General features: G+C 40.1%; 1 protein-coding gene and 1 pseudogene across 3 annotated transcripts; both read left to right on the forward strand.

Moving 5' to 3' along the window:
* Positions 1-3,382: 3,382 nt before the first annotated feature.
* LOC110973456 (organic cation transporter protein-like) lies at positions 3,383-11,810 on the forward strand (annotated as a pseudogene). The gene is made up of 9 exons (XR_015428229.1): positions 3,383-3,725; positions 4,741-4,971; positions 5,557-5,753; positions 6,046-6,351; positions 7,564-7,698; positions 8,165-8,250; positions 8,511-8,631; positions 11,024-11,096; positions 11,497-11,810. The product of XR_015428229.1 is annotated as an organic cation transporter protein-like (transcript).
* Positions 11,811-15,607: 3,797 nt separating this feature from the next.
* LOC110973323 (organic cation transporter protein-like) lies at positions 15,608-24,452 on the forward strand. Of its 2 annotated transcripts, none has more exons than XM_022224024.2 (9): positions 15,608-16,195; positions 18,225-18,455; positions 19,246-19,442; positions 19,995-20,390; positions 20,528-20,662; positions 21,139-21,224; positions 21,825-21,945; positions 22,387-22,459; positions 22,674-24,452. In XM_022224024.2, the coding sequence occupies exons 1-9, from the start codon at positions 15,860-15,862 to the stop codon at positions 22,830-22,832; spliced, it is 1,734 nt and encodes a 577-aa protein (XP_022079716.2). In that variant the 5' UTR covers positions 15,608-15,859; the 3' UTR covers positions 22,833-24,452. The 2 variants fall into 2 exon arrangements, with proteins under 2 accessions (XP_022079716.2, XP_087004363.1); XM_087148237.1 differs by lacking the exon at positions 15,608-16,195 and adding an exon at positions 16,204-17,523.
* The last annotated feature ends 1,026 nt before the right edge of the window (positions 24,453-25,478 follow it).

The raw sequence follows: 25,478 nt of genomic DNA on the forward strand, positions 1-25,478 counted from the left end.
GTCGGGGTATTGATAAGTCTGAGCGAAAGGTGGATACTGTCCCCACCACTGCCCGCGGCTGTCTTTGTGTCTTGCGAAATACTTCACCTAGAACATTGGGTTCCAGATATGTCCACTATTCTGGAGCGCGCGTAGAGGGGGGATATGACAGAGGCCTCGTGTTTCGAAAGGAGTACGTCCACAGATGCAATCAGTGTAAACAGTAGTGTGTAAAAAACTTTTGAATTAAGAGTAACTGAAAGACATTCCAGACTGCATTTTTCATTACTTTGTGGAGAGACTATCAGAGGTTATTATCCCACTAAGTTCTTTTTTTGGGGGGAAACAGTTATTTTTGTAAAGGCGTGTAGGATTGTTATCAAATCCTGCAGGCAGTATAGACCTATTAGGCCCTTACTTCGAATTATATAACCTCCATGCATGGTATTACATGCAGTACAACCTGCTGACAACTCGAAAGGGTGTACATGTTTAACCAAACGACGTCAACTACAGAGGACATGATGTTGGGGACTGAGTCATGAAAACGTTCACAAGTGCATTGGTTGTCATGGACACCACACTCTCGTTGCTGCGCGAGAATCTTCGGGTTACCCACTTTGAACCTAAGAGGCTGGCGTTACAAGTGACTAAATATTCCTTGTGTATTCAAGACATTTCTGGCGTTCTGTTATAGTTACTTTATTGAGACTTTACTATATTACTATATTTTAAGGAAACTGAAGTAGCAATCCGATCCCAGCCAGATAACCTATCAGGAAAGAAAGGGATCATACAAAATCAGTGCGTGTTTCAATTACATAACAAAACAATAAAACTGTATCAGAATTTAATTCAGGTACAAGGGTAGTATTGAACATTCATGCAATAATCTTCGCCTCGTGGAATGGAACATCTGTCATCGAATGGAATTATACTTTTCTTTTCACGAATCTGAAGCATTCATTTTTTATACAGTGCCTGCACAAATAAACATTCGCTAAGCATTTTTGGGCTTGGATGACAAACAAGCCAAGCATGTTATGACCTGCAAGCTTGTGGGGAAAGTATAAGGTTAGGAATGGATCTGGATTTTTCTTCACATATTTTGTGAGTACCTTCTCATCTGGTGACGATGTAGGACGATATAGAAGAAACATAAGAAACATTATACATTACATTATATATAAGAAATATTTTACCAATTGAAATTTCCATAAAAAATAAGTCCCTAAAAATAAAAAAGCTTTGCCCTTCAGTGCCTTTTCCAAAGGGCACCCGATACTGGCTGTGATTGGTCAATGCAGGATTAACCGTTCAGCTTCAGATCTTGATTGGCTAATACTAAGCCGTTATTATTAACGACCTTAGTCCAAGACAAACACTGGTGTTTTTGAAAGGGGGTTCACTTTTTTTCCTTTATGCTGTAATATTCACTGTTTGTGAATATCTTCATCCCAAATCTAGAGTGCAACACTGTGTGAAGATGGCTGGAATTAGAACATGTAAAAAAATGGAGACCGATAAATGTTTTGTAGGTACACTTCTCCTATGTGCATAAAATGTATTACTTGCTCAATGTCATCCAACCAGACTTACTGCACTGCGGGCATCAAAAGAGATTCATCTTCTTAGCCCTTTCAAAAAGTCTCCGGTTTCTAGTCAGGGGCTGGCTCCAGAAGAGGTGCGGCGACTTAGCTTTTTTTTCTCTCCTGGAAAGATGTGCACGTACATGTACATGTGCTTGTACGTACGTACCGCTGGTAACAACTTTTCAATAGACCACCCTGGCCATTGCTATTAACGTAGTCAGCTTGTAGATGTACACGTGATATAAGACCACGTCGTTTGTGTGGTTGCCAAATGTAAATGTACAATACAGAAGTCGTCATCTGAAAACGATTGCCCGACTAAATGTATGCATGGGAGCCTAGAAGGACTCCTCTACTGTGTCTATTACTCAACTGTACCACATGTAAAACCCGTTAAAATTATGCCGTAGCAGGATTCCAGTCGATCAAGCAGGTTTGGCAGCTTTGGACATCGTGTCATACCAAATTATTTTCTTTTTTAATCTGCCGACGAGCAGGTATACGGCGACGCATGCGCGGACCACAAACTGGAGACTTTCGTTGGGGGCCTCATGTTAGGGAAACAACGGTCCTACAGCACACTAACGTCCACCATCTTGCGACAAAGGTTCATAGTCGAAAGTCACTAACTGGTTATGTTGTACAGTGTCAGACTGGTTACTGTCCCTGTATTGTTTTTGTCTTTTCAATGGTTATTGAAAATATATAAAATGGGAGCGGGAACTCTGGAAGTGCAAAGAAATTCTATTCAACGGGTACCGTGGAACAGAACGAATAATTCAAAGACACGGGATAAACGATTCACCAATCAAATGAGGGGGATATATGCAAGTATTATATATAATGCTTTTTATTTCGATTAATTTCAGTAGATTTGTCTACTGCTTTCTTCAAAGTGCTAACGCACGAGGTGCATTTTATTTTCACGACTATTGTATACTAAAGGCCTTTTTAATAATATCGTATCATCATTTATAATTCAATTATTCAATTAAAACAAAAATAGCCTAACAACTCTTGCCTTACAAGCACCCCCCTTCAAATCATAATCCTGTCGGAAGAGATTAAAGTTCAAAAGTTTATGAATCATCAACTCCTATTTATGAAGTACTAATCAAATATGCCATATTACACCGGCAAAGAGTTCAAACTCCAAAGTCAACTAAATTTGTCCAGTTGCAGTTTATCCATTTACTTAGGGCCGACCTTTTCATCAAAGCCACCAAGCGCCTTCAGTTCTGAGCATATCCTTGTATTGCTAGAAACTTACAGGTAAGTACTAACATGCTCATGATTTCATCTGTTTTGATGCATCCCCTTAATGACAACAGCTTTGCAGAGATTTTGGTGTACACGAATGAACTTTGTGTGCTGTAGCGGGTATCCCCAGGCCAAGCCAATAAGCTGTTAGGATGAAATCTAGCTTCGATCGGTACCGCTCATAATGGGTGAGAAGTAAAGAGCTGTTTACGATCAGCACTCTCTTTTAAGACTGAAATAGCCTTAAAACGCATAGGAAGTACATAGAAGCTATAATAGTGATCACAACAAATGTTTGAAATGTAAAACCGAATGTCAGGGATTATGAGGTAATTGTTGCTTTAACAACTGATACAGATGTTGTCATGTCCCATGACCTTGAGAGTCATGCGGTTAATGCATTTTATCACCGACTATACCATAAAAAGGTCAGTTTACATTACTCAGTGGGTGTTGTTACAAACAAAGAAAGGCGAAAAAAGTCTCTTTTTCAACTTGATAAACCACACGCAAACTTCAAGACCCACAAATCATTCTTCAGTCTGACAGGCATGGATGTGGACATCAGCCTCAAAGCTGTCGGTAGCTGTCGGTGATTTTGGAAGAGTGCAAGGCATCAACTTCGTTCTTTTTGGTCTATGCTTGACATTGGCATCGATACAGAGCAACTCGATAGCCTTCACGATTGACCAGTCCGTGGAGCACTACTGTAAACCACCGCAGGGGTTCTCGACAAATCAGACCGCACCTCTGAGCAACGACACGGGTCGAGATATCTTCCATAGCTGCCGCATGTACGACGTGCTCAATGGAACTTTGACGGATAACCTGACAACCTGCCAAGACGGCTTTGAGTACCCGTCTGAACAGGGGGCGACCAGTGTAGTTACTGACGTGGGCAGACCTTCTTTTTTTTGGAGGGGGGGTTGGGTTGTCTGTTTTGTTTGGTCTTTTTTGTCACTTGAGAGACAAGGTTCTCTAAAGTGTTTCAATAGTCTCTGAGAGACTGACCTCCCTTGACTATAGCGTCCAGAATTGCGCACCCTTTACGGTCGTCATCTGTCTGTCTGTCTGTCTGTCTGTCTGTCCGGGCAGTTGCCCAACCCTTTCTACAGATAAGCTAAAAAGAAAGAGGCTGTAATGTATGGTCTCAGGAAGGGGAATACCGAGTGTTCATAATCTGTTTCGTACGGAAGCATGCGTATTCTTAAAGTAAAGTATACTTGATGGACTGAATAAAAATGAGTCGTTTTTAATTCTTTTTTTTTATAATTGAAGAAACTTCTCAGAAAAAATGTCAACAATCAAACCTTTTCATATTCCAACTTTCACTACTGCTGATCCAAGGGTTGTTCCAAACTTGGGATTCTCATAGAAATGAAGATGACATTGTATACCTTTCAAAGGAACTGAAGTCCACAAATTAGCCTGGGTCAACAAGTTATTCATTTTGCTTTATTGCATTACATATTCGTTGATCTTTTTTCAGCCCATATCTTAGTGATAATGGGTTGTTGACAAAGTATGCATTCAAGCAAGAATACTTCGAGCTGTTTGGATTTTAGAAAAAAAATTTCTCTAGTTTCCTGGCATAAAATAGCTGACAAATTAGTAAGCTCCCGGATAGGATAGTTGATATGGGCTATGACATGTTGCCTTGAGGCTGATGCCATTCTCTTCTGTTACTGGCTGGAGAGAGGCCAGTGGGTTTGAAGTTCCCCGGGGAGGAAAACAAACAAGATACAGGGATCAGTTTAACTTGACCCTTTGCTTGTAAGTCATAAACACCACCCAATGGAAATCCTCATTTTTGAATAGAATATCTCTTTTTAATCTCAGTCACTGGTTAATTTAACAAGGAATTCTGATAGCTGCATGCACTCTATGTATTTGATTTGCTCTTCACCAGCTGAATCTCGTGTGTGATAGAAGCCTTCTGGGCGGCACCCTAATGTCCATGCACTTCGTGGGTTTCCTCGTCGGTTGCTTCCTGACAGGCCAAGCGGCGGACATGTTCGGTAGACGCACGGTCTGCATGGGGGCGTCGCTGCTGATCAGTCTGCTTGGCACATCCATTAGTTTCATTTGGAACCTAAAGCTCATGATGGCCGCCCGGTTCTTTCTGGGGCTGGTTCTACCGGTAAACTATTTGGAAAATCCTTTCAAAGAATTGCTAAACAAGGGAAAGTGTTTTGTCATTCGAAATAGCGCGGAGCCCTAAATATGCCACTTCTCCTATCACCACTGCATAAAATACTTCGGACAGGTGTCGTTAATTCTCAGTGGCATGGGGTGGCGAATACAGAATTGGATAATGCTATTGAAATAAGCACCCTTAAAACATTCTGGTTCGAGGGGGGGGGGGAGGAACTGACGTCAGTGTCGGTGCTCTGTTATGTGGAGCTTCTCATGGTGGCCTCATTTATCTACTTTTACATAAGTTACAAAACAAAGTTGCTGATACGACGAATGATGTGGACGCAAAGTAATCCGAACCGCCCTTTATAATGGAAAAGTGTATGTATAATTTCACGGAAGTAAGGTGTTACATGTGTGAGCCTATAATAGTCGTATACCTGGTCACGTGTTCCCAAAATAAGGACTCCAACAGCTTACGGATTCAACCAACCAGGCAAAGCTCAGCTCAGCGTACTAAAACCCATTATCGTATTGAAAGAAGCCGGTAGCCAAACGTTTCTAAAATCTCACTGTCTTTATCATTCAGGGAAACACCCTCGTGTGTTACGTCCGAATGGTGGAGATGGCCTTGCCAAGGCACCGCTTGCTGGCTAACCAAATAATCCAGTATTTCTGGGTCCTTGGATTATTGCTGGTCTCTCCTTTAGCACTCCTCTTTCCCAGATGGAGGGATCTGCAACTCGCTGTGTCTCTCGCAAGCATCCCTTTTATACCATTGCACTGGTGAGGCTTCCACTGAGGTTCTTCACAACACGTACTCCGCAGAAAAAGACGTGGGTCGGATCGGATTAAACAGGCAAAACTCCGCAATATGATGTGAATCCGATAGCCTAGCCTTAATCTGAACCCACTACAAATCCCAAACGATCCCAACTTTGAGAAATACTTCCTTGTAGCTTCCTTGCTTCCTTACTCCAGTATACATTTCAAATTTATCAATAAAAGCAAACGAAGAGCGCCCTTTGGGCAATAATGTTACATGCTAATACTTTATTTTTTAACTTCATGTGTGAAGGTTATTCTCTTACGAGTCCATTCGCTGGCTAGTACAGAAAGGCCGTGTGGAGAAGGCTGTGTCAATTCTACAAAGGGTTGCCAAATCTAAGAAGATCCAGTACGAAGGGGAATCTCTCATGTCCAGGCTCAGTGACATAGGTGTGCCGACAACTGAAAAGACTGACGGCCTTGCAGACACGCCCTCTGTGGAAGACAATGGGCCGACCAACGGAGGTCTTTATCCAATAAAGCGACACTACTCTTTCTTCCATTTGTTCAGGACAAGAATTCTGATCAAGTACACCTTGATCATGTTTCTGTGCTGGTAAGTTAATACTGCGATTTGCTTGTTCTTTGTTTCTTTATTGTTGTTGCTATTGTTGTTGGAAAGTGTCTCTCTGTTTTCAAAAGGGCGAGAAGCCATGTTTTCGATTTTTTCGAACAACGTCTCCAAGACGTAGCTAGCGTTCCAAAACATAGAGCAGAACAAACTAATAAACCGCCTGTGTGTCTGGGTGTTCACAATCTTGACTACTGTGCGCGGTTTTCTAGCCTTAACTGGCAAGGCAGAGCAACGCTTGCTTCTTGACTGCAAAAAATTGGCTGCAATCTCCCCATTCAGTTAAGTACTTAATTTCAAAAGTCATTATTTCTCACATTTTTGAGTGTGGTTGTCAATGTAAAGAGTGTGAGAGTTATCAGATTTGCAGATATTGAATAACTAAATAACATATCAATTTGATTGTTGTATTATGATTTTATGATTGTCTTACCGGCAAATTGAGATTCATTACCTCGCTAAGACAATAAGCACACAATACCACAATATCAAACAATAATATTCGCCATGCAATGGCCATTTTTCGCTGCGCAAAAAGAAAAATGGTCGACCCGGATGAATTCTCTCCAGCTTGACAGGGGAAACTTAATCATTCCTGATGTTTGTTTGTCAGGGAAGAGGATTCTGAACTTATTATTTCGAGTTGCAGTTTTAATTAACTCTATTCTGTTTTTCAACTGTGTAACCCTGAGTTATTGGGGCGAAAAATTGAGAAGAGGGTAAGGGAATATGGCTTTTGAGGAGTTTTATTCGGGGAAAAATTCCAAGTCGCCACGGCAGTTCAATTTGCCTGAAGACAGATACCCGTCAAAAGTGGAGTTTGTGATTGGCCGACGTGATGAATATTAATGAATTAGCATACAAAAAGATAGCAAACCGTATATCTTTATTTCAAAAACTATGTGGGACAAAAACTATCACACCTTTGACAATTGCATGGAATATGCCAGTTGATAGAAATTTCCCAATATTGTCAACTGACATACGCTGAAATATAAAGGACAGCAATGGGGACATCGGTTTGTGTCGGTCCTAAACTTATAAAAGAATGGCCTGTCCGTGTCAACTTCCTGGTGGCACGTTGTAATGTCAAACGCCTCTCAATACCCATCAGCGCTCCAAAGTTCTTGACAAACGAAGTTGAATTCAATCTCCCTAACTGTTCTCGGAGACAAACGTTTCATTTTACCTATGAAGGTTCGTCATGAACGCGCTGTACTTTGGGTTCATCGTATATTCCACCAGCCTGGCCGGAAATAAGTACCTCAACTTTTTCTTGCTGGCTCTCATTGAGGCACCGGTTAGCGCCATCGATTTCGTCCTCATGAAAAGGTGATGAAATTATTATGTTCGTATTAAGGCTTATTTGGGGGGTCATCAGGGAAGACCAAATGTTTTTGCACTTTCACTGGGCTGGGAGATTAATGTAGAAACAGATATTACATAGACATTGATCTTCACGATTTAGGACCTGAGTATCCATGTATATAACGGGGTCTTGAACTAATCCATTGAAATTGTACGCTACTTACCAAACGTTTCCAAACACCAACTATTAGGGTGGTCGCTTGAAAACTGCATGGTCAACTTTGGTAAACCTTCTAAACGTTGACGTAGGTCTTCGTGCCAATACCACAGTCAAAAAAGGCCAAAATGTGTATATTTTTGCCTCTTCTTTGCACCAAATTCTATCCAATTCAGAATGTGTTGTTAAGGTATTGCAGTAGTTTTAATTATGTAAAGAAAAAAAGCTTCCATGATGGTGTTCACCGGCTCCTCGCTCTTGTTGTCTCTTCAGGTTTGGTCGTCGAAGGCCGCTGATCTTTTCCTTCTTTGCATGCGCAGTGGCTTGTTACTTTACGGGATTTCTTCCTGGTAAAACAGGTATCACACAATACTTCTCAGCCAAATAGGATATAAGCAACAGAAAGCACTGTCAAAAGGAGGCTTTTCGACACAGAATATCTTCTACCTTTCCTTTTCCATGAATAATATCATTTTAAAAAGCGATAGTATGACCATTTGAGCAGTTTCATTTCGATTGCAAACAACCTCAAGATCATGCACAGTTAAATACATTATTTTGCTGACAATAATAATACTTTCCCCGAGGGATGCACCTTGAAAATTTTTTTTTGTTCTAGCTAATGGCACTGAGCTAACAGCCTTGATTGTCGCTATGGCGATGGTCGGCAAGTACTTTTCCACAGCTGCGTATGAAGTGACTATGCTGATAGGAGCCGAAGTCTTCCCAACAGTTCTTAGGTAACAGCTCATCGGAAGCGTGTGTTCATTTGTTCTTTTTTTTTGGGGGGGGGTGTTTTTTAGGAGGGGGGTTCCCGGAGGTTTCGCATACAATGGAAATGAAATATACATTTTGGACAGATTTTGGTAATTCCACCATTAGTATTGAGAAATGAATCTCTTTTAGTTGGTCCCCTCAGCATCATTGACACTATGTCCTGCCCTTGTGTATTAGCTCGTAATATGACTGATTCTTAAACGTTCATAATTTTTTGCTGCTTTTCTATGCAGACCACACTCGTTTTGCCTACAAATTTGAAAATTGGACGGTTAGCACCGTTAGGAACAAGTGTTCATTGTTGTGTTATCATTTATTCTGTATGTATGTCAACTTCCTAAACATACCAAGAAACGAATTATTACTCGCCCATATAAAGATCCCTCAGTTAGACATTTTGGTCGATGGATTTTTGATTATGACCGGCAAAAATCCACGTTAAACTTATCAATTTCAAATCAGGCTCAAAAATATGTGAGTGATCTTACTAATATGTACAAGTTTTATTTTCCTGAAAATACATTCATTAGGCATGCTAAAGATAAACCCTGGATTACACCAGCTATCAAACAATTGATGCAAGAATGGCCAAAGCGTTTGACAATAGGTAATTGAACCCAAGTAAATGGAGATTGTTACGTAATAAAGTTCAACGTTCCATCAATGAGCAGAAATCAAGATATTATAATGATTTGATTGCATAACTCCAATCTAATAATTCTAGTAAATGGTATCAGTATTTAAAAAAAATGGCAATTTTTTACTAAAAACCTAATATTGATTTAACGTCTCTTTTTGGAGTCTTTGCAGATCCTGAGGAGGTTCTTGAACGAATTATTGATCATTTTGCTAGTATCAGATACCTGCTTTAGATAACACGCAATTATCATGTTATCTACCATCTAAACCACCACCTACAATATATCGCTGTCACGTTTTAAAGAACTTGACAGCCTTAACATATTAAAAGCTGGTCATTCTTTGAATTTATCTGTTCAGTTAATCAAAGAATTCTCTGTTGAAATTGCCGGCCCACTGATATATTTGTTTATTAATTGTGTTAGAGAAAGAATATTTTCTGACCTCTGGAAAACAGCTACAGTGGTTCCTGTACCAAAAGGAAAAACAAAATCTTCTCTGGATCAACTGAGACCAACTGCACTCACTCCTATCTTGCACACGTTTTTGAATCATTGATATCTAAGTGGATTGATTTTACAGGATATTACAGCAAACTTGCATATTAAACAATATGGAAATATGAATGGTTGTAGCACTACGCGTTGTCGTGTAGATTTATTGAAATTCATTATTGGGGGCATGATAAGCCGGCTCAATATGCCCAATTGTGTACAACTGTTTTTACATAGGCTTTTGATCGGGTCCATCATACAATTGTAATTCAAAAATTAATTGATCTTAGAGTTAGGCCGTCCATTGTGCCCATCATTTGCAGCTTTCTGACAGTACGTACTCAAAACACTAAGTTAAACGGACAGTTAATATTCAGACAATTACATGTGGGGTTGCACAGGGTACAAAATTGGGTTCATTTTTATTTTTGATTCTTGCTTAATGATGCTGCAATTGATTGCTGCAGACGATGGAAATACGTGGACGACCTGACTCTGGGAGAAGTCATTAAATTTAGGGGTCAATCACAAATGCAGTTGTGTCCTTATAGCCTTTCTCGGTGGTGTCAGCAAAATGATGAGTTACCTAAACCATCTAAATGTCAGAGTATGACTACTATTTTTTAAAACGATATGTATCGACTTCTGCACTTTCAATTAATGGGATATACTTAAATCAGGTTTCACATTTAAAATTGTTGGGAATCACGGTCACCATACAGAGTGATTTAAAGTGGAATTTGCATATTACAGAAATAACCTCAAAAGCTTCTTGGAAACGATACATATTGCATAATCTTAAGAAAGCTGGTGTTCTTATAAGTCATATGGTTATAGCCTATATTTATAGGCTATAACCTATTATTATATTGTTAACCTATTATTATATAGGCTATAACCTATATTATATTGATATAAGTATCAGACCTATACTCCAATATGCATGTCCAGTCTGACACTGGTCTATTATTTATGTGACATCAATTGAGCAGACCTTTTGTAATTTCCACACTGTCACCGAAAGGTTTATGTTTAATTTGTTGCTAATTCCTTTAATTGATATTCACAGCAGGTCCCTCTTCCTTCGACGTCTTTGGTTTATTTGAAAGGGGATGAAACTGCACTGCACACCCAATCTTCATATTTTTTCACACATCACTGCCTGTATCATAAATATTGGGTTAAGTTTACTAAATTGCTTGTGTAATGTTGTTTTACACAGAAATATTGCAACGGGGAGCTCAGCCACAGTTGGGAAGACAAGTACAATCATAGCTCCTTTCATTGTGCTGTTGGTGAGTTTGAGCAACCCATTAAATTAATGAATGGATCAGTGACATCCGTTTTAAGTTAGGAAAATAGGAGACTGAAGTTGGGACCAAAGCCATAAACATGGCCTTAGAGGAACTTTTTGAGTCAGGCTATGCACGGCTTCCTATTATCATTTTTCCCGGGAAAGTTCGCAAAGATCGTTAATATCAATCATTCGAATGACCTATCTGCGTCAGGGAGGGAGCTATCATTCATATATTAATTTTCCAAAACGTGGACACTTCAACCCAAAAGTTAGGCCTGGTCATTCAGCATCAGCGTTATACACCCGCTTTCCCTTGGAACAGTACCGTCTGTTAAAACAGACGATGTGAACAACGACAAAAGCTCACGTCGTGCACTTTTGTTTATTTCCCACATTAGAAAGATGCGGTAAGCTTCTTGCCAATGACAATATTTGGTACACTCTCGCTGGTAGCCGCCTTCTGTGTGTGTCTGCTACCCGAAACAAGGAACAGGCCCCTGCCTGAACAGTTTGAAGACCCAACCAAGTTAGAAAGACAACAAGAGGACACCATCTAATTAACGCCGATGCCCTGTAGCCACAAAATTGTTATAACTAGGTTTTTACATAAATGATACCTTGGTTTTACAGGGTGTCCACGTAAAAGCATGCGGAGATGAAAAATGACTGTAATGGCAAAACTACTTTAAATGTGGAAAAAAGAAATGCATCTCTACAAAGAGCAGAATGTCCTCTTTGCAATGGTATGTTTGTGATGTTATTGACAGAGATGAGTGAATAAACAAGGCCTCCATTAAGGGTTCTGAAATTGGCACTGTGAAAAGTTTACATATTTGATTAACAAGGCTCAACAATGCAAGCATGCAGAATATCAAAATAATGCCTTTGCTTGAAAACAAGGAATGTGCCTAAATCAATGTAATCTGCTTTGTTCTCGCTACTTACCTCATAAGTTTAATTTGCTGTGCCCTCTGTGTCATGTCCTCCATTCCTGTCAATGCACATCTGACATCTTACATGTCCTTTACAGCCTGTCTGACCATTTCAGGATCTTGATGAAGATACTGGTTTTTTCCACTATTCTTGTGCGTATTTCCTGAACATTGGCTGGGAGAGTGGTGAACTTTTTTTTCTGCAGGTAACCCCATAAAAAGAAATGGCATTGGTCTTCCCCACACTTGCATAGTTGAGCCTTGTCAATCAAATATGCAAACTTGTCGCAGTGCAGTTTTCGTACACATCAGTCTAGTTTGTTCACTCATCTGTGTCAATAACATCACAAGCTGCATACCATTAAAAAGAGGATATTCTGCCCTTTCTAGAGATATATTTCCCTTCCTCGTGTAGAAAGTAGTTTTGCCATTAACAGTACTTTTATCTCGGTATACTTTTTATGTGGACACCCCTGAATAGTTTACATTAAAACTGAGCTCGAGTCGACATTTGTGTTGAATAATCCGACATGGTCTTTAGACCCTGTAGCTAGCAGTTTTAAGGAAACTGAACATTAAAAAGTAAAACAGCCGTTCCCCATGTATAGTCCCCATAAGTAGCCTACAACTGTTTTCTGGCAATGTGCTTGCTTCCGGATACTCTTTTGGCTTATTGCGCAGCATTCATGTGCTTTTATATCGTTAAGCAAATATCTGTCTTTGGTGGTATCGTGTTCTTTCTGTGCTGTACTTTGGTGTTCTGTCCTGTGCTGTTTTGTTGGTTTGGTTTCTTTTCGTTTTTTTTTTACTGACAACCCAGATATGCAGAAATATTAGGCTATCTCGGCACTTATTGAAAGTGGAACTCTGTCATCAGCTGAGAACATAGAAGATGATCAACATGACACTTGGCTACTCAAATACATCGTGACCAATTTCGAGAAGAGCCACACATGTAGATTTTGAAGAGAATTTGATTTTTGAGTAATCGGAAATATAGCAATATGAAACAAGTTTAAATAGTAAAAACCCTCTGATAATTCTTTGAGGTGTAAACCTTTGCCTGAACCAAGTAATTAAAGTGAACACAGTGGTTGATTACCCAAAATCAATTAATAAAGCTGACGTTCGTTATGATACAGAAAATTCATGTTTTCCTACTTTTGGCCCTTCTGTCTGACGTACTTTTTTTCCACAGTGAAGGGGCATGCGTGTTCACGCGCCACTGTAAATGTAACTAAGATATGTGGCTCTTCGTGAAAACGAAAATCTTACATTTTCTCGGCCATAGAGTCCATACTTTTTGTACGTGTAGGCCCACAAGGGGCATAAAGATTTGAGTCTCTCCGTGAAAACGCCAAATGCACTTGTCGAGATTTTAGCCCCCAACAACACGAATAAAATCAAAATCGTGGTTCTTCGTGAAAATGGTGACGAAAATGTGTCTAGTATTTATAGAAAGCCTCTATCATACTTATTTCTAAAATGCACCAGATTAAAGAATTTTTTGTGGCTTTGGTTGCTTTTAGAGTACGATATGCTTAAGGTGAATGGTACCGGTGTTGCTCAACTTACCGAATAAAGTATTAGGGGACGTTATATTGTTCAAAACAGTAATGGGTTTTTTCCCTAATTTTTTACTACTTTCTGTATGTAGGCCTATACGTTCCCCTTAGAACAGGCACATGTAATACATGTATGTGATTAGAGGCCATCACTCATGTAGTCTGATGAGTCGTAATTTGTGTCACTCTGCCGAGAATTTGGATTTACCCTGACTTCGGTTTCCTTTATTTTTACCAGGAATTTGTTTCATTTTCAGTCATAGTTTTGTTTGTGATTGGTGATAGCAAAGTTGTGATGTTATTTCCCAAGGTTTCAGTTTATTAAGAAGATCAGATTAATTTAGGAATTGTTACTGATTTAGACTTTTAGTTTTTTAGAAAGTCGGGGGAGATCATACTAACTTAGATTTTCCCTGCAGGTGAAAGTCGGGGAAATTAGTGATCATATTTACCTTGGTCAGATAGTAAATTAATGACAAGAAAGCGTACTGTGTCAGACATAGGCTGGCGTGTGTTTTTGCGCAATTTTTTTGAGATGCTGATTGTAGTCTGGGTGAACGTACTATCGTTTGTGTTGCTTTGAATTCGTTTTGAGTCGCAACATTTCATATTTTTCAAATCTTTCCCTCGCATTAATTTTCCGGAGGGTTATAGAGACTTGCAACAACTCTAAGTATTTTGGTTTAGCTGCTGGGTCTCTTTATTCTGTGACCTTGAAGGCATAATTGCACGTACCCACACTCTATTTGTATTTGATTTGGGGCGAATCAGGGAAACCTGGGTAACTATAGGCCTATGCACTTTCAGCAGAATAAAGAAATAACCATCATGCATGCCAGTCCAAGGTCGGACCCAGAACCATTTTTTTTTTGAGGGGGCAGGGAGACTTGTTGGACGACCCTATAAAATGTTATTTTTTTCTATGTACCCCCCCCCCATAGCCGTGCTTCCCAGAAAAGCATTATTTTGTGTGAGCAAGCAAATAGTTTTAGCTTTCCTGGGGAGCAAGGCTTCATGTTGGGGCTTTTTACATGCTTTGGGAACAACAAAAAATAAAATAGAGCAACACAATTCCCTTCGCTTCATTAAAAAATATCAATTTGTTTTGCTCCTTGTTTTTTTTAGGGGGGGGCACATTGCCCAACTTGTTCCGCCCTTGTGGTTGAAATATTTTCCTTTCCCATGACAAACAGAAACGAAACAGCACAGACAAAATCTACAGGTTGAATTTCAAGCAATGATTTTACGACGTACTTGTGTTATTTGAAGATAGAGCACCACAAAAAGTTTTGTTTTGCATAGTCTCCCTTATTGTATTGTCTCCCTTATTGACACAGACTCCGACTCGAATGCAGAAAGATCGATATCACAGCACCTGTAATCAAGGTAAAAATTGGCAGCTGATGTCCTATATAGCCACACTATTGTTGGAGTGTCACTTGTTAATTTACGAAGCAAAAATCCCTAAATACGACTATTGTTTGCCTTCAAAAATGCATGTTTCTAGTTATGTCTAAGTCTCATAATTGGATATTTATCGGAGAATGGATTTTTTTTTCATGTTGTATGATTTTGAGTTTTAAGCGTGTGGAATAGACATTTGGTTAATGACTTGATCTTTTTAAAGAGCTGCGGGGGAGTTTGATCATATCATAATTGCAATAGTTTTCTTTCAGATTTACGTGGAAAACCAACCCTAGACAAATCGAATTACATTTACTTTCGGCATTCTGAGATTCAAATGAATGTCCGTTTCGAGATCTTGCTGTTTGTAAGTGCTGAAAGCGTTTCATTTTGATGTATATATTAAACACATATATTGTTATATAATTTAAAACGGATATATTGTTATATATGTGTGTATGAGTTGATTTTATTTGTATTTACATTTTGTCGGCTCGAAATGATAACAATCACTAAAGGACAGGTTAAGCACAATACGTATACACTCCAGGGTCGAGTTCGAAGTGCATATCATAATGTAGATAAAACGTTGAATGCACCCTGTGAACGCATTTCAGCACAGATATCATTTTAAATATCAAAGGTTGTTTTCTTCCTCGTCTCTTTCCGACACACTAAATCTTTATCCAAGTTCAACAACGTCTGTGTAACTGAAATAAAAGCTCGCTCTGTCGTCATCATAGTTGCATTAGGAACTTGTTGGGCAACAGAGCACAGTAAAACTGCACGTGTGGATCCGCATTTGATATAGCGGGTCTCTGAATTGTAGAACTGCGTTGCGAAGCTATTTATTTCCAGACATGGATGTGGATTCAAGCCTCAGGGTCGTTGGACTCTACAGCCGGGTGCAGGTTGCCAACTTCGCCGTCTTCGGCTTGTCGCTGTCCTTTGCAGCCATACAACTCACCTCGGTTGCGATCACGATCGACCAATCAGTGGAACACTACTGCAAGCCTCCGTACGGCTTCACAGCCAACCAGACAACACCCCTGATAGACAAAGAAGGCCGCCAGGTTCCCGATAGCTGTCATATGTACGATGTCCTCAATGGAACACTGACAGGAAATATTACAACCTGTAAGAATGGTTGGGAGTACTCAGGTGCTGAACATGGAGAGACTAATATCTTGACTGAAGTAAGTAGAGTTTCACTTTATGACAAATAAATAAATAAATAAATAAATAACACAAGTATGCTTGGATACATTTATCGAACATTTCTTTAGGTAAACTCTGCAATTAGGCACGCCAAAAAATAACACCGTGATTTCGAAGGGTGATTGTCACTCACCCGGTCAGGAAAAGGGAAGAGGGTCAGTTCCTGGTTATGCCTGAACCTGTACGGCTGTTTTATGATAGCAAAAAGATCCCTCAAGTCCCCTCTCTGACTACATTTCATTATGCTGCTGTGGAAGTAGCCACGCTCCAAATAACTCCGAGCATCGAGGTGGATTTTTTTAACTCTCAGTCATTTCCCGGTCGTACGGGATACTTTTAACAGGCTGTGCTGTGCAGTGGATACAGCTAGGTTAAAGAGACTTTGAAGTCTTGAAGTACATTGGTAGCTTGAGGATTACCTGAAATTTCAGCCTAATTCAGCAAAAACGTAAAAGTTATTCAAAAATGCGAAAATGTGGTGAGTACTCACCAGGGAACATTCAGATATTCCCATGATACAATTTGAGGGATGCATGAATTTTGTAATTGTATCATATGTGTTCAGGCAAATCTTATGCAATGTCCTGACTCAGGCAACCCGAGTCCTCTTAAGCATCTCTGAAGTCCGTTCGACTGGAGATGTGCTGGAACGTTTTGGTTAATGGATAAAGTGTCATCCGACTTCACAGAGTACCGAAATATTACGTCATGTAGAACCTGTCCATGCTGTACAAACCAATGGAGTAAGCGCGTTCATGGTTCACGCGCTGGTCCTCGGGCTAATGCCTTTTAAACTCATAATAGTAGTACGTGTGACGTACTCACTTCGGTAGTCTTTCCGGTTCGAAAGTGTGACGTCACTTCAGTTTAAACCACGCCCACTGCACGTGCACTGCACATAGAGTTATATGCATTGATTGCCGTTTACATGGAACCATGGAACCGGAAGTTAACGCGCAACTTCCCCGCAAACCGTGGCGCGTTCGCCTTTGTGACGAAGTCACTTACGAACCGGATACTACTGAAGCTACCATGTTTCCTGAATCGAGAACGTGACCCCTACGGAAGCACGTGTCTGCGTGTGATTCAAACAAGAAAGTGTGCTTCTATTTAGTGTAGGCCTATGGCAAAAGCACCACCTACAAATACAAGTGACTCCAGCCCAACTACGCGTTTGTAGGCCTAATTACAAGTCTGCATGGGATGACATGGATCGTACCCTGGAGCATGCACCATGTTTTCTTTATACGTCATGGAGTTTGCCGGCAAAGCAACACTCATGCCTGCTGATAGTTCAGATCCGAAGGTCAGTTTTGCATAGTAATTAGTAGCAGGTCGTGTTTGGATATACATTCGCGAAGGGCCTGTTTGTTTTACACGGATCTGGATCGCAACCAGTGATCCAAAGGCTAGTTCGTCCTATCCAGTAGGCACAATAGACACCTTCTGGTGTCAGTGAATCAAGGTTAGATCGCTGACTGCGATATAGTCTTGGGTCAAGACGGCAGAACTTGATCGAGCATGCGCCGCACGCTGATTTCTATTGCGCCCTCTCGTGACTTCATTTCACCAATCGAAGCCACAAGAGTGCGCAATGAAAATTGGCGCGCTCGACATATTTTATGCTCGATCGAGTCCGCTATCAAGTTCTGCCGTCTTGGCCCAAGACTAACCGCGATCCAGATCAGCGTGAAATGAGCAGGCCCTTAGCTATGTGTGTCGTTCAAACTTCTCTTCCACAGACTAGGGTGGAGCGCTAAAATACAAGTGAACTGTGGAATTAATTGTATATTAACTGGTGCACAATGTGTAAAAACGTACCTATTACGTCCCACACCTGCGAAAATATGTCTTTGGAATATGTCTGCTGAACAGAGTTGAGCTAAAGCTGTTTTGTTTCTTTACAGTACACAGCCTTCGACTCATTCAAGCAGGAACAAGAGACTGTAAAATCTCCTCGTCTTGGAGTATTATCCTCGTTAAAAAATTCCAATTTTACCCCACCAGTTCGATCTTGTGTGCGATAAGAGCCTATTGGCTGGGACATTGATGTCTCTTCACTTCAGTGGATCCCTGGTCGGTGCGTTCTTGACGGGTCAGGCGGCGGACATAGTTGGCAGACGACCTATTGCAGTTGCCTGCCTGGGTTTGATGAGTGTTTTTGGTACGGCCATCAGCTTTACCTCGAATTTTCAGCTGATGCTGGCCCTCCGGTTCCTTCTTGGATTAGTTTTACCGGTAGGAAATTCAGTAATACCCACGACAAAATAAAGAACGATCCCAGTACCCATGCACAACGATACACGGTATACTGATTGAAATTTGCAACTAACAGCAAACATCTAGTATCGCAACCAGTCATTTGTCAAGATGTGCTTTGGGTGAAAGTGAAATTTTATTATTACTTGCTATTATAGTTTATGTATAGAGCGCTGTTGCGATTGCCTCGTAAACCTGGCGTTACTTTACTTGTAACTTTCATTTTTTTTTATTTGTGACTTGACTTGGACTTGCACATTATGGCTTGTTACCAACGCAAGTCACAAAAACTAGTCATTAAACAATCTGACCCATTTAAGTTTTACATTAGGCTTATCAAGTTGTACCCTCCATCTTAAAATAATAATAGTGACTAAGACTTTGTTCGGCTTGCGACTTGTACTTTGATCTTGTCTGCCTAAGGCTACTTCTGAATCACTTGGCTATGGCTTGAAATCACACATCGCGTGACTTGACTTGTTCTTGGACAAAAAGACTTATGACTTGCTTGTAACTGGACCAAATTGAGTTTTGACATGACTTGTGACTATAGACCAAAATTAAAGACTGATTAATGACTTTTGACTTGGCTTAGACTTGCAAAAATTGATTAGGGACTTGACTTTGACTTGCAAAAATTGACTTGCTACTACCTCAGGACGAAACTAGCAATTCAAGCCTAATACCCAAGTCTAAAAGTTAAAAATCGCCTAATACCTGTCAAAGATTTAGCCCAACATCAAGTCTTGTTTTCCACTGTCAATTTCAGGGCAATACAACCGTTGGGTACAACCGTGCGGTTGAAATGTTCACACCAAAGACGCGTATTGTTGGCAACATGCTCAATCAGTACTTTTGGACATTTGGCGTGATAATGGTTGCTCCAATAGCATTTCTCCTTCCCAACTGGCGAAACTTTCAGCTTGCTGTCTCCCTTGCAAGTCTTCCTCTGCTACCACTACATTGGTGAGATATCAAATGATTTTCCCTTACACTGTAAAAAAAAGAACATTGTTTATACGCCTTTTAAACGCATTCCTCACACAATAATAAAGCAAAAAAAAAGCATATCACGTTTATCGGTTGGTTTCACTTTCAGAAAAACGAAACACATTATTTCCAAACGGCGTTTAATTTTGAACGGTTAAAACAAAGACCCGTTCATAGTGGGCGTTGGTTTTTACAGTGTACCCTTGCTGAGTAGTTTTCTCGACAAAACTTCAATGTTTCAAGAAACAGGAAGTGAAACCAGAGTTGCACTTGGGCAATTATTGACACCCATTTTAACAAAATATTGATTAATTAATAATAGTTTATTATGTCGTCTGATGCGGGGAACAAGTGGCACCACAATCCCCTGGTTGCTACTTTGTCTATCGTAGTCTATGAAGCCTGTCGTAGAAAATGTTCACAGATGTCACAGAAAACGCTAAGCGGTAGTCCTATATAGGTGACACGTAGCTAACACATTACCGTTTGTAAGTCTGTGTTACGAGTCTGTATTGCCTTTGTATGCAGGTTCTTTACTTACGAATCGCTTCGGTGGCTGGTACAAATGGGTCGTCTGGAGAAGGCAGAAGCTATTCTACAAAGCATTGCCAAATCGAAGAACATCAAGTACGACGGAAATCTGCACGCAACTAAAAACAACGAGGACATTCCACTTGCTGCATACGGTACAGCCGAAGACGAATCGGCAGCCACACCCGAGAAGCTTGACGGGAAATCATCAGTCCCACTTGTTCCAAGACAAGGAGATGGCACAAAGGATGAACCGCCTCTGGAAAATTCCAAAGAGGAACGCACACATCGTAAGGGTGTAAACACAGAAAAGCTGGCCACCAGGTACACCATTCTTGACCTCTTTAAGACGAGGGTTCTAATCAAGAATACCTCCATCATTTTCTACCTATGGTAAGTTATGACATGCTCCGTCTTTTAAATAGATCAACCTGATAACATATTGGATATCAAAGGAACACTCCAAAGGAAAATTAATTGCAGCCCGACCAGTCTTAACAACCTTCCATTCTTTTTTGACGACACTTAAGGTTTTCTACGAACATTATGTACTTCGGGCTCATTGTCTACGCAACAAGTCTCACAGGAAACAAGTACCTCAACTTCTTCCTGTTAGCGCTAGTGGAGGCCCCCGTCTATTGCCACGATTACTTCGTTGCAAAAAGGTATCTATCCAAAATGAATAAACTGCACTGTTATTTATCAGTAATGGTCGTCGCCAAATTATATAAACTTGGAATTAAATCTGAAATGTCATTATACGTCTCTTGAATTCCACTTGTTTTTTGATGTTACAAACAAAAACAAACTTGGTGATATTAATTAACTAGGGGATATTATTTTGTACCGGGTTTTGTTTGTCTTTTATGACGTAGAGTCACACTGTTTTGCAGCAGTCTGGTCCAAGGGTTGCAACAAAATAATAAATAGCCTTCTTGGGTGAGATTTCAAACCACCACTAACTTTTGATTGTCGAGTGGTTAAGACATCTGCACTATTAACGTTAAGCATTAAGTCCTGGCCTCGAATCCAGCAAGCGCATGCTTGAATATTTTTGTTCAACTCTCGGACCACGCTGAGAATACAGTGTAAAATGTAAGCAAAAACCCTGGTTTAAAAACAAAACCTTGTTCATCTGCAGGTTTGGACGCAAAAGACCGATTGCTTTTTTCTTCTTGGCAAGTGCCATTTCCTGCGTTCTGCTTGCGTTTCTGCCTAACAAAACTGGTAAGCTGACAGCTTGCACGGTATATTCATATATATATTATGATTCAGTTTGAAGTGAACACTTTTAAGTTGTAAAAGCTATGGTAGATTCCCAAGATGTTTTGCATTACAAATGTTGAAATTGAACCCCTGAGCTGCTTATTTTACAGTACACGAACACAAAATCATATCGCCAACAATGTAAAGCAATACATTCCAATTTTGCCACACTCTAAAGACAAATTGGTTGAAATAACCAAGCGTGGAGGGTAACCTACCAACCGCTTTTGGTTTGACACATTTCCCGCAATTAGTGGTTGTTTTGAATCATTTTTATGTTCGTTGAAAATCATTGAGATCACGGTTCGAAATCAGTTTGGTGGAAACAGTCACTATGAAACTTCGAGACTTAGATACATGACTCATAAAAATGATTGTGTCAATACTTGAAAAACGGTACCAGAACACTTATTTAAGTTAGGGGAGGGTTCTGTCTAGAAGATTCTCTCCATGAAAAAAAAACCCACCCTCCAGTCCGAAACCTGTATAAGTGTCTACTAACATTTTGAGAGCTTCAGAGTACACAAATAACATTTACACAGTGTTCCATTTATTTTTCAGCTGATGGCACGGATTTGGCAGTGTTGATCGTTGTCGTTGCAATTATTGGGAAGTTTTACGTCAATGCTGCATATGAACTAACGATGCTCGTGGGGGTGGAGGTATTTCCGACAGTTTTGAGGTAATACGTTTTGCTTTTGACCTATAAAGTGAAATCATATATAATGTGACTGGCTCTGCAAAAATGGCTCCCGGGGCTTACGTGTGACAAATTGATTTTAAGTGATGCCCAAAGATAGAGAAGCATTTTAATAAGGATTAAATTTGTGCATTTTTTACCTCTGTCGCACATTCCGTTCCCGAAATACAGTAAAATTTAGAATTGACCTCTGGCAGATATATGAAATGGTCTGTTACATAGAGAGGAATAGCATGACTTGAGGGCCTTGTGGGTGGGTCACAAATAGAATGCCGTTCCGAGCGTTGAGGTTTACCGACACAATTCCGTCATAACTAAAAATTCTAATCAATTATCGATTGTAGTGTTGTATACTGGCTTTAAACTATGTTTTTGCGCACTTGCATATCACACGCCGCGTTCGATTTGAATTTGCCTTGATAGGAACGTCGGACAAGGAAGTTCAGTCATGGTTGGCAGAATTGGCTCCGTCATCGCACCTTTCATCACATATTTGGTGAGTCAAAATGTGGAACGTTTATACTTTAAAGAAGGGAAGTCATCAGCTTTGTTTGTCAGTAGCTTCCTAATATTTTTCAATGTGTCACAAATGTGTGGCAAAATTAACACCCTGAAATAGCACCGCAAGTATGAAATACTTTAGGGCGTGGCCAGGCACGAAACAAGCAGTGGGAGGCTGATGGTAACCAGCTTTGTAACTCGTCACACAGGAGGATGTAGCGAGCTTCTTGCCCATGGCTATATTTGCTTTGCTATCTCTGGTGGCAAGCGTGGGAGTGCTGTTTCTGCCGGAGACCAAGGACCGACCGCTGCCTGAGACGTATGAGGACGGCAACAAGCTCGCACGGGACGTCGAGGGTACCCCTTGATGAGTGCCTGCCTGAGCAGGTGCGTTGAGCAACTGGTCAACTACCCATCTGAGGAACGGTGGACACAGTAAGAGGGCGCTATTTGGTCTGGGTAAACTGTTTTCTCCAATCTTAAGCGTGTTTTGGCGTCCCCGAACAGGAAACATGTTCATGACGGCAAAGCCATCAGGTTGTCATGTTAAGGGTGACCCACAAATTGGAAGAAACAGGAACGGTATACGTCATCTGAAAGAGGTAAGCGCGGGGAAGCAGACGACACTGTTGATGAGCATCATTTGATTCAATATTCGACACGTTCCTCAAAATTGCTGCTCTTTCTTTTCACGTACGTTTTAGTATCTTAGTATCTTTTTGATTCGCTGCATCTAACAACGAATTTTGAAATGTATAAGTCACTCATTTGAGGGGCGCAAAAATGGTCTGGTTTATATTCCGCCATTTTGAACCGGTGCTGAGCCAATTCCAAACTTCGGTTCGCGTTCGATCGAAACAATGACGTCAAACAGTCATAAGGAAGTCACCAAAACGCTTAACCAATAACCAAAGCTGAAACAAGTTCATGGTTCGGGTTTCCCAAACATGCCGCCAACCCACTTCAAGTAGCCACCTCCAATTGTGTTTGCCATGCCTCAAAAGGCTAATGCTGGTGGCCCTACCTGCATCCTCAAAACAAAAGTCGTTTTAGACCATTTCTGTCCAAGCCCTTTAATTTCTTCTTTCTTTGCTGCAGATAATGTTGCAGCTGATGCAAATGCAGTTGTTTGTTACTAGTTTTACCGTTAAAGGCTAATCCTATTTGCTGCATTATAGGGTTAACATGCTTGGTTCTGTGTTGAATACACTAGCCATGGTAGTACATACTTCTGTGAAGTCTTTCTGAACATTTCCAGAGTTTTAATCAATTCCTATAACGCTCAAGGATCGGACTTAAATCAAGCAGCAAAACACATAGCTTGTTTAAATAAACCCTCAAAAGATAATCCGCGCACTGGGTGATGTTGAAAAACTGAACTCCAGGAGTTGTTTTGAAGAAGTAAAACTCTGAAGGCTGAATAACATCGCTTCGTAACATAGGTTTTTTCTGTTCACCGCAAAAACTGTGGTGTTAAAATCAACACTTTTTGGTATTATCATATGGCCACACCGTAGGGTGTTACTTTAACACTGCTGGCGTTACTTTGCACACCTTAAAGTGTTACAATACCCTGGAGGGTGTTAGAAGTAACACCAAATAACACCGAAATGATTAACACCAGTACAAACACCGGGGATGTTGAATTTAACTCCCCAGTTTTTGCAGTGGTTTTATTGTCGAGCATGCGTGGTGGAATGTCTCAAAAACGATGACTCAACATTAAAATGTAATAAAGTTGTGCATGTATACTAATAGCGTTCATTTGATTGGTTTAGTGTGGCTTAAAACCTGCGTCTATTAAGTAGTGGTGCATTTTCTTAAATCATTTGAATGACAGGCATCATGATGTATTCTTGATCAGAATGGCGTGTTCTACATGATAAAGTAAATTTTGAGTTTTTGATGTGAACCATCAAACCCTTAGAATAGCTGGATACTATGCAAATAAAACAGGCACCCCACTTTTCCAGGTGAGGTACTTTTCATTTGTGTTTACTTGTCTCCATGATTAAATACAGTTGCTACACTGGCCCTTTGCTTTATTGTTCGTTAGTTTTGTTTTCTTGTTTGATTTGTTCGTGCGTTACAGCCGCCCCGTACCCGGGCAAGCTTAAGTGGCCGTTTCATGACTGCGTTGTCCAGGGCGACTTGCAGATGAAGGTAGCCGAAAAGAAACTTATCTATAGAGCCTGAAAGTTGACCCCTTATGGCGCACTTCCGGAACCCTCGCGAAAGGAAAAAAAGCCAAGCAAAAATTTAGAAAATGCAATGTTTTTCTTCCAGTTCCTGTACTTAAAAACTGAACTCATAAAAATGGTTTTTTGTAAGATATTAGCTTGTATATTAATTTATGAAAGCTGAACAAAATTATCTGTTCAAAAAGAGAAATACCCTGCCAAAAGTTGACCTATCACTTCCAAAAATCTAAGATACATGAAGAACAGACAATTGTGGTGTCATGCAGATGAACAACTACAGAATTTGTACACTTAGTAGTCTTTCAAAAAAGACAAAATAAAAACAGACCAAAATATTCTAAGGTTTAAGAATTTCTAAGAAAATAAATAAAAATAATTATCCTATTCTACCAAAGATGTTAGTGTCTAATCTTACCTATGACCACAACCTCTCTCGTGTACAAAACAAAATAGATCCCTTGCCAGCAGTAGACAGCCGTTTTATTATATCACAGTAAAAGATTATACGAATGCGAAGTATAAGGTGCTCATTACAGTAAAATACACAGTGCAATTATAAGTTTTTATTCTACGAACCACTTGCAATTTAATCAAAGATAAAAGAGCACCTCTATCAAAGTTGACGTTTTTGTGCTTGGTTCATTTTGTGACAGATTATACGACAGTGTCCGATCACCGTCAAACTTAGATTTGGTTCTACACCTATGTTGGAAACAGTTCTGGTTTCTTTTATGGTCAGTTTACTTCAATTGGTTTGGGTTCCCCGAGATACTTTTGGATAGTCCTTGTCGAATTTCTGGATTTAACTACACA

This window comes from Acanthaster planci, linkage group LG17 (genome assembly GCF_054643075.1).
Source record: "Acanthaster planci isolate LZ-2023a linkage group LG17, COTS_SCS, whole genome shotgun sequence".
Lineage (NCBI taxonomy): Eukaryota > Metazoa > Echinodermata > Asteroidea > Valvatida > Acanthasteridae > Acanthaster > Acanthaster planci.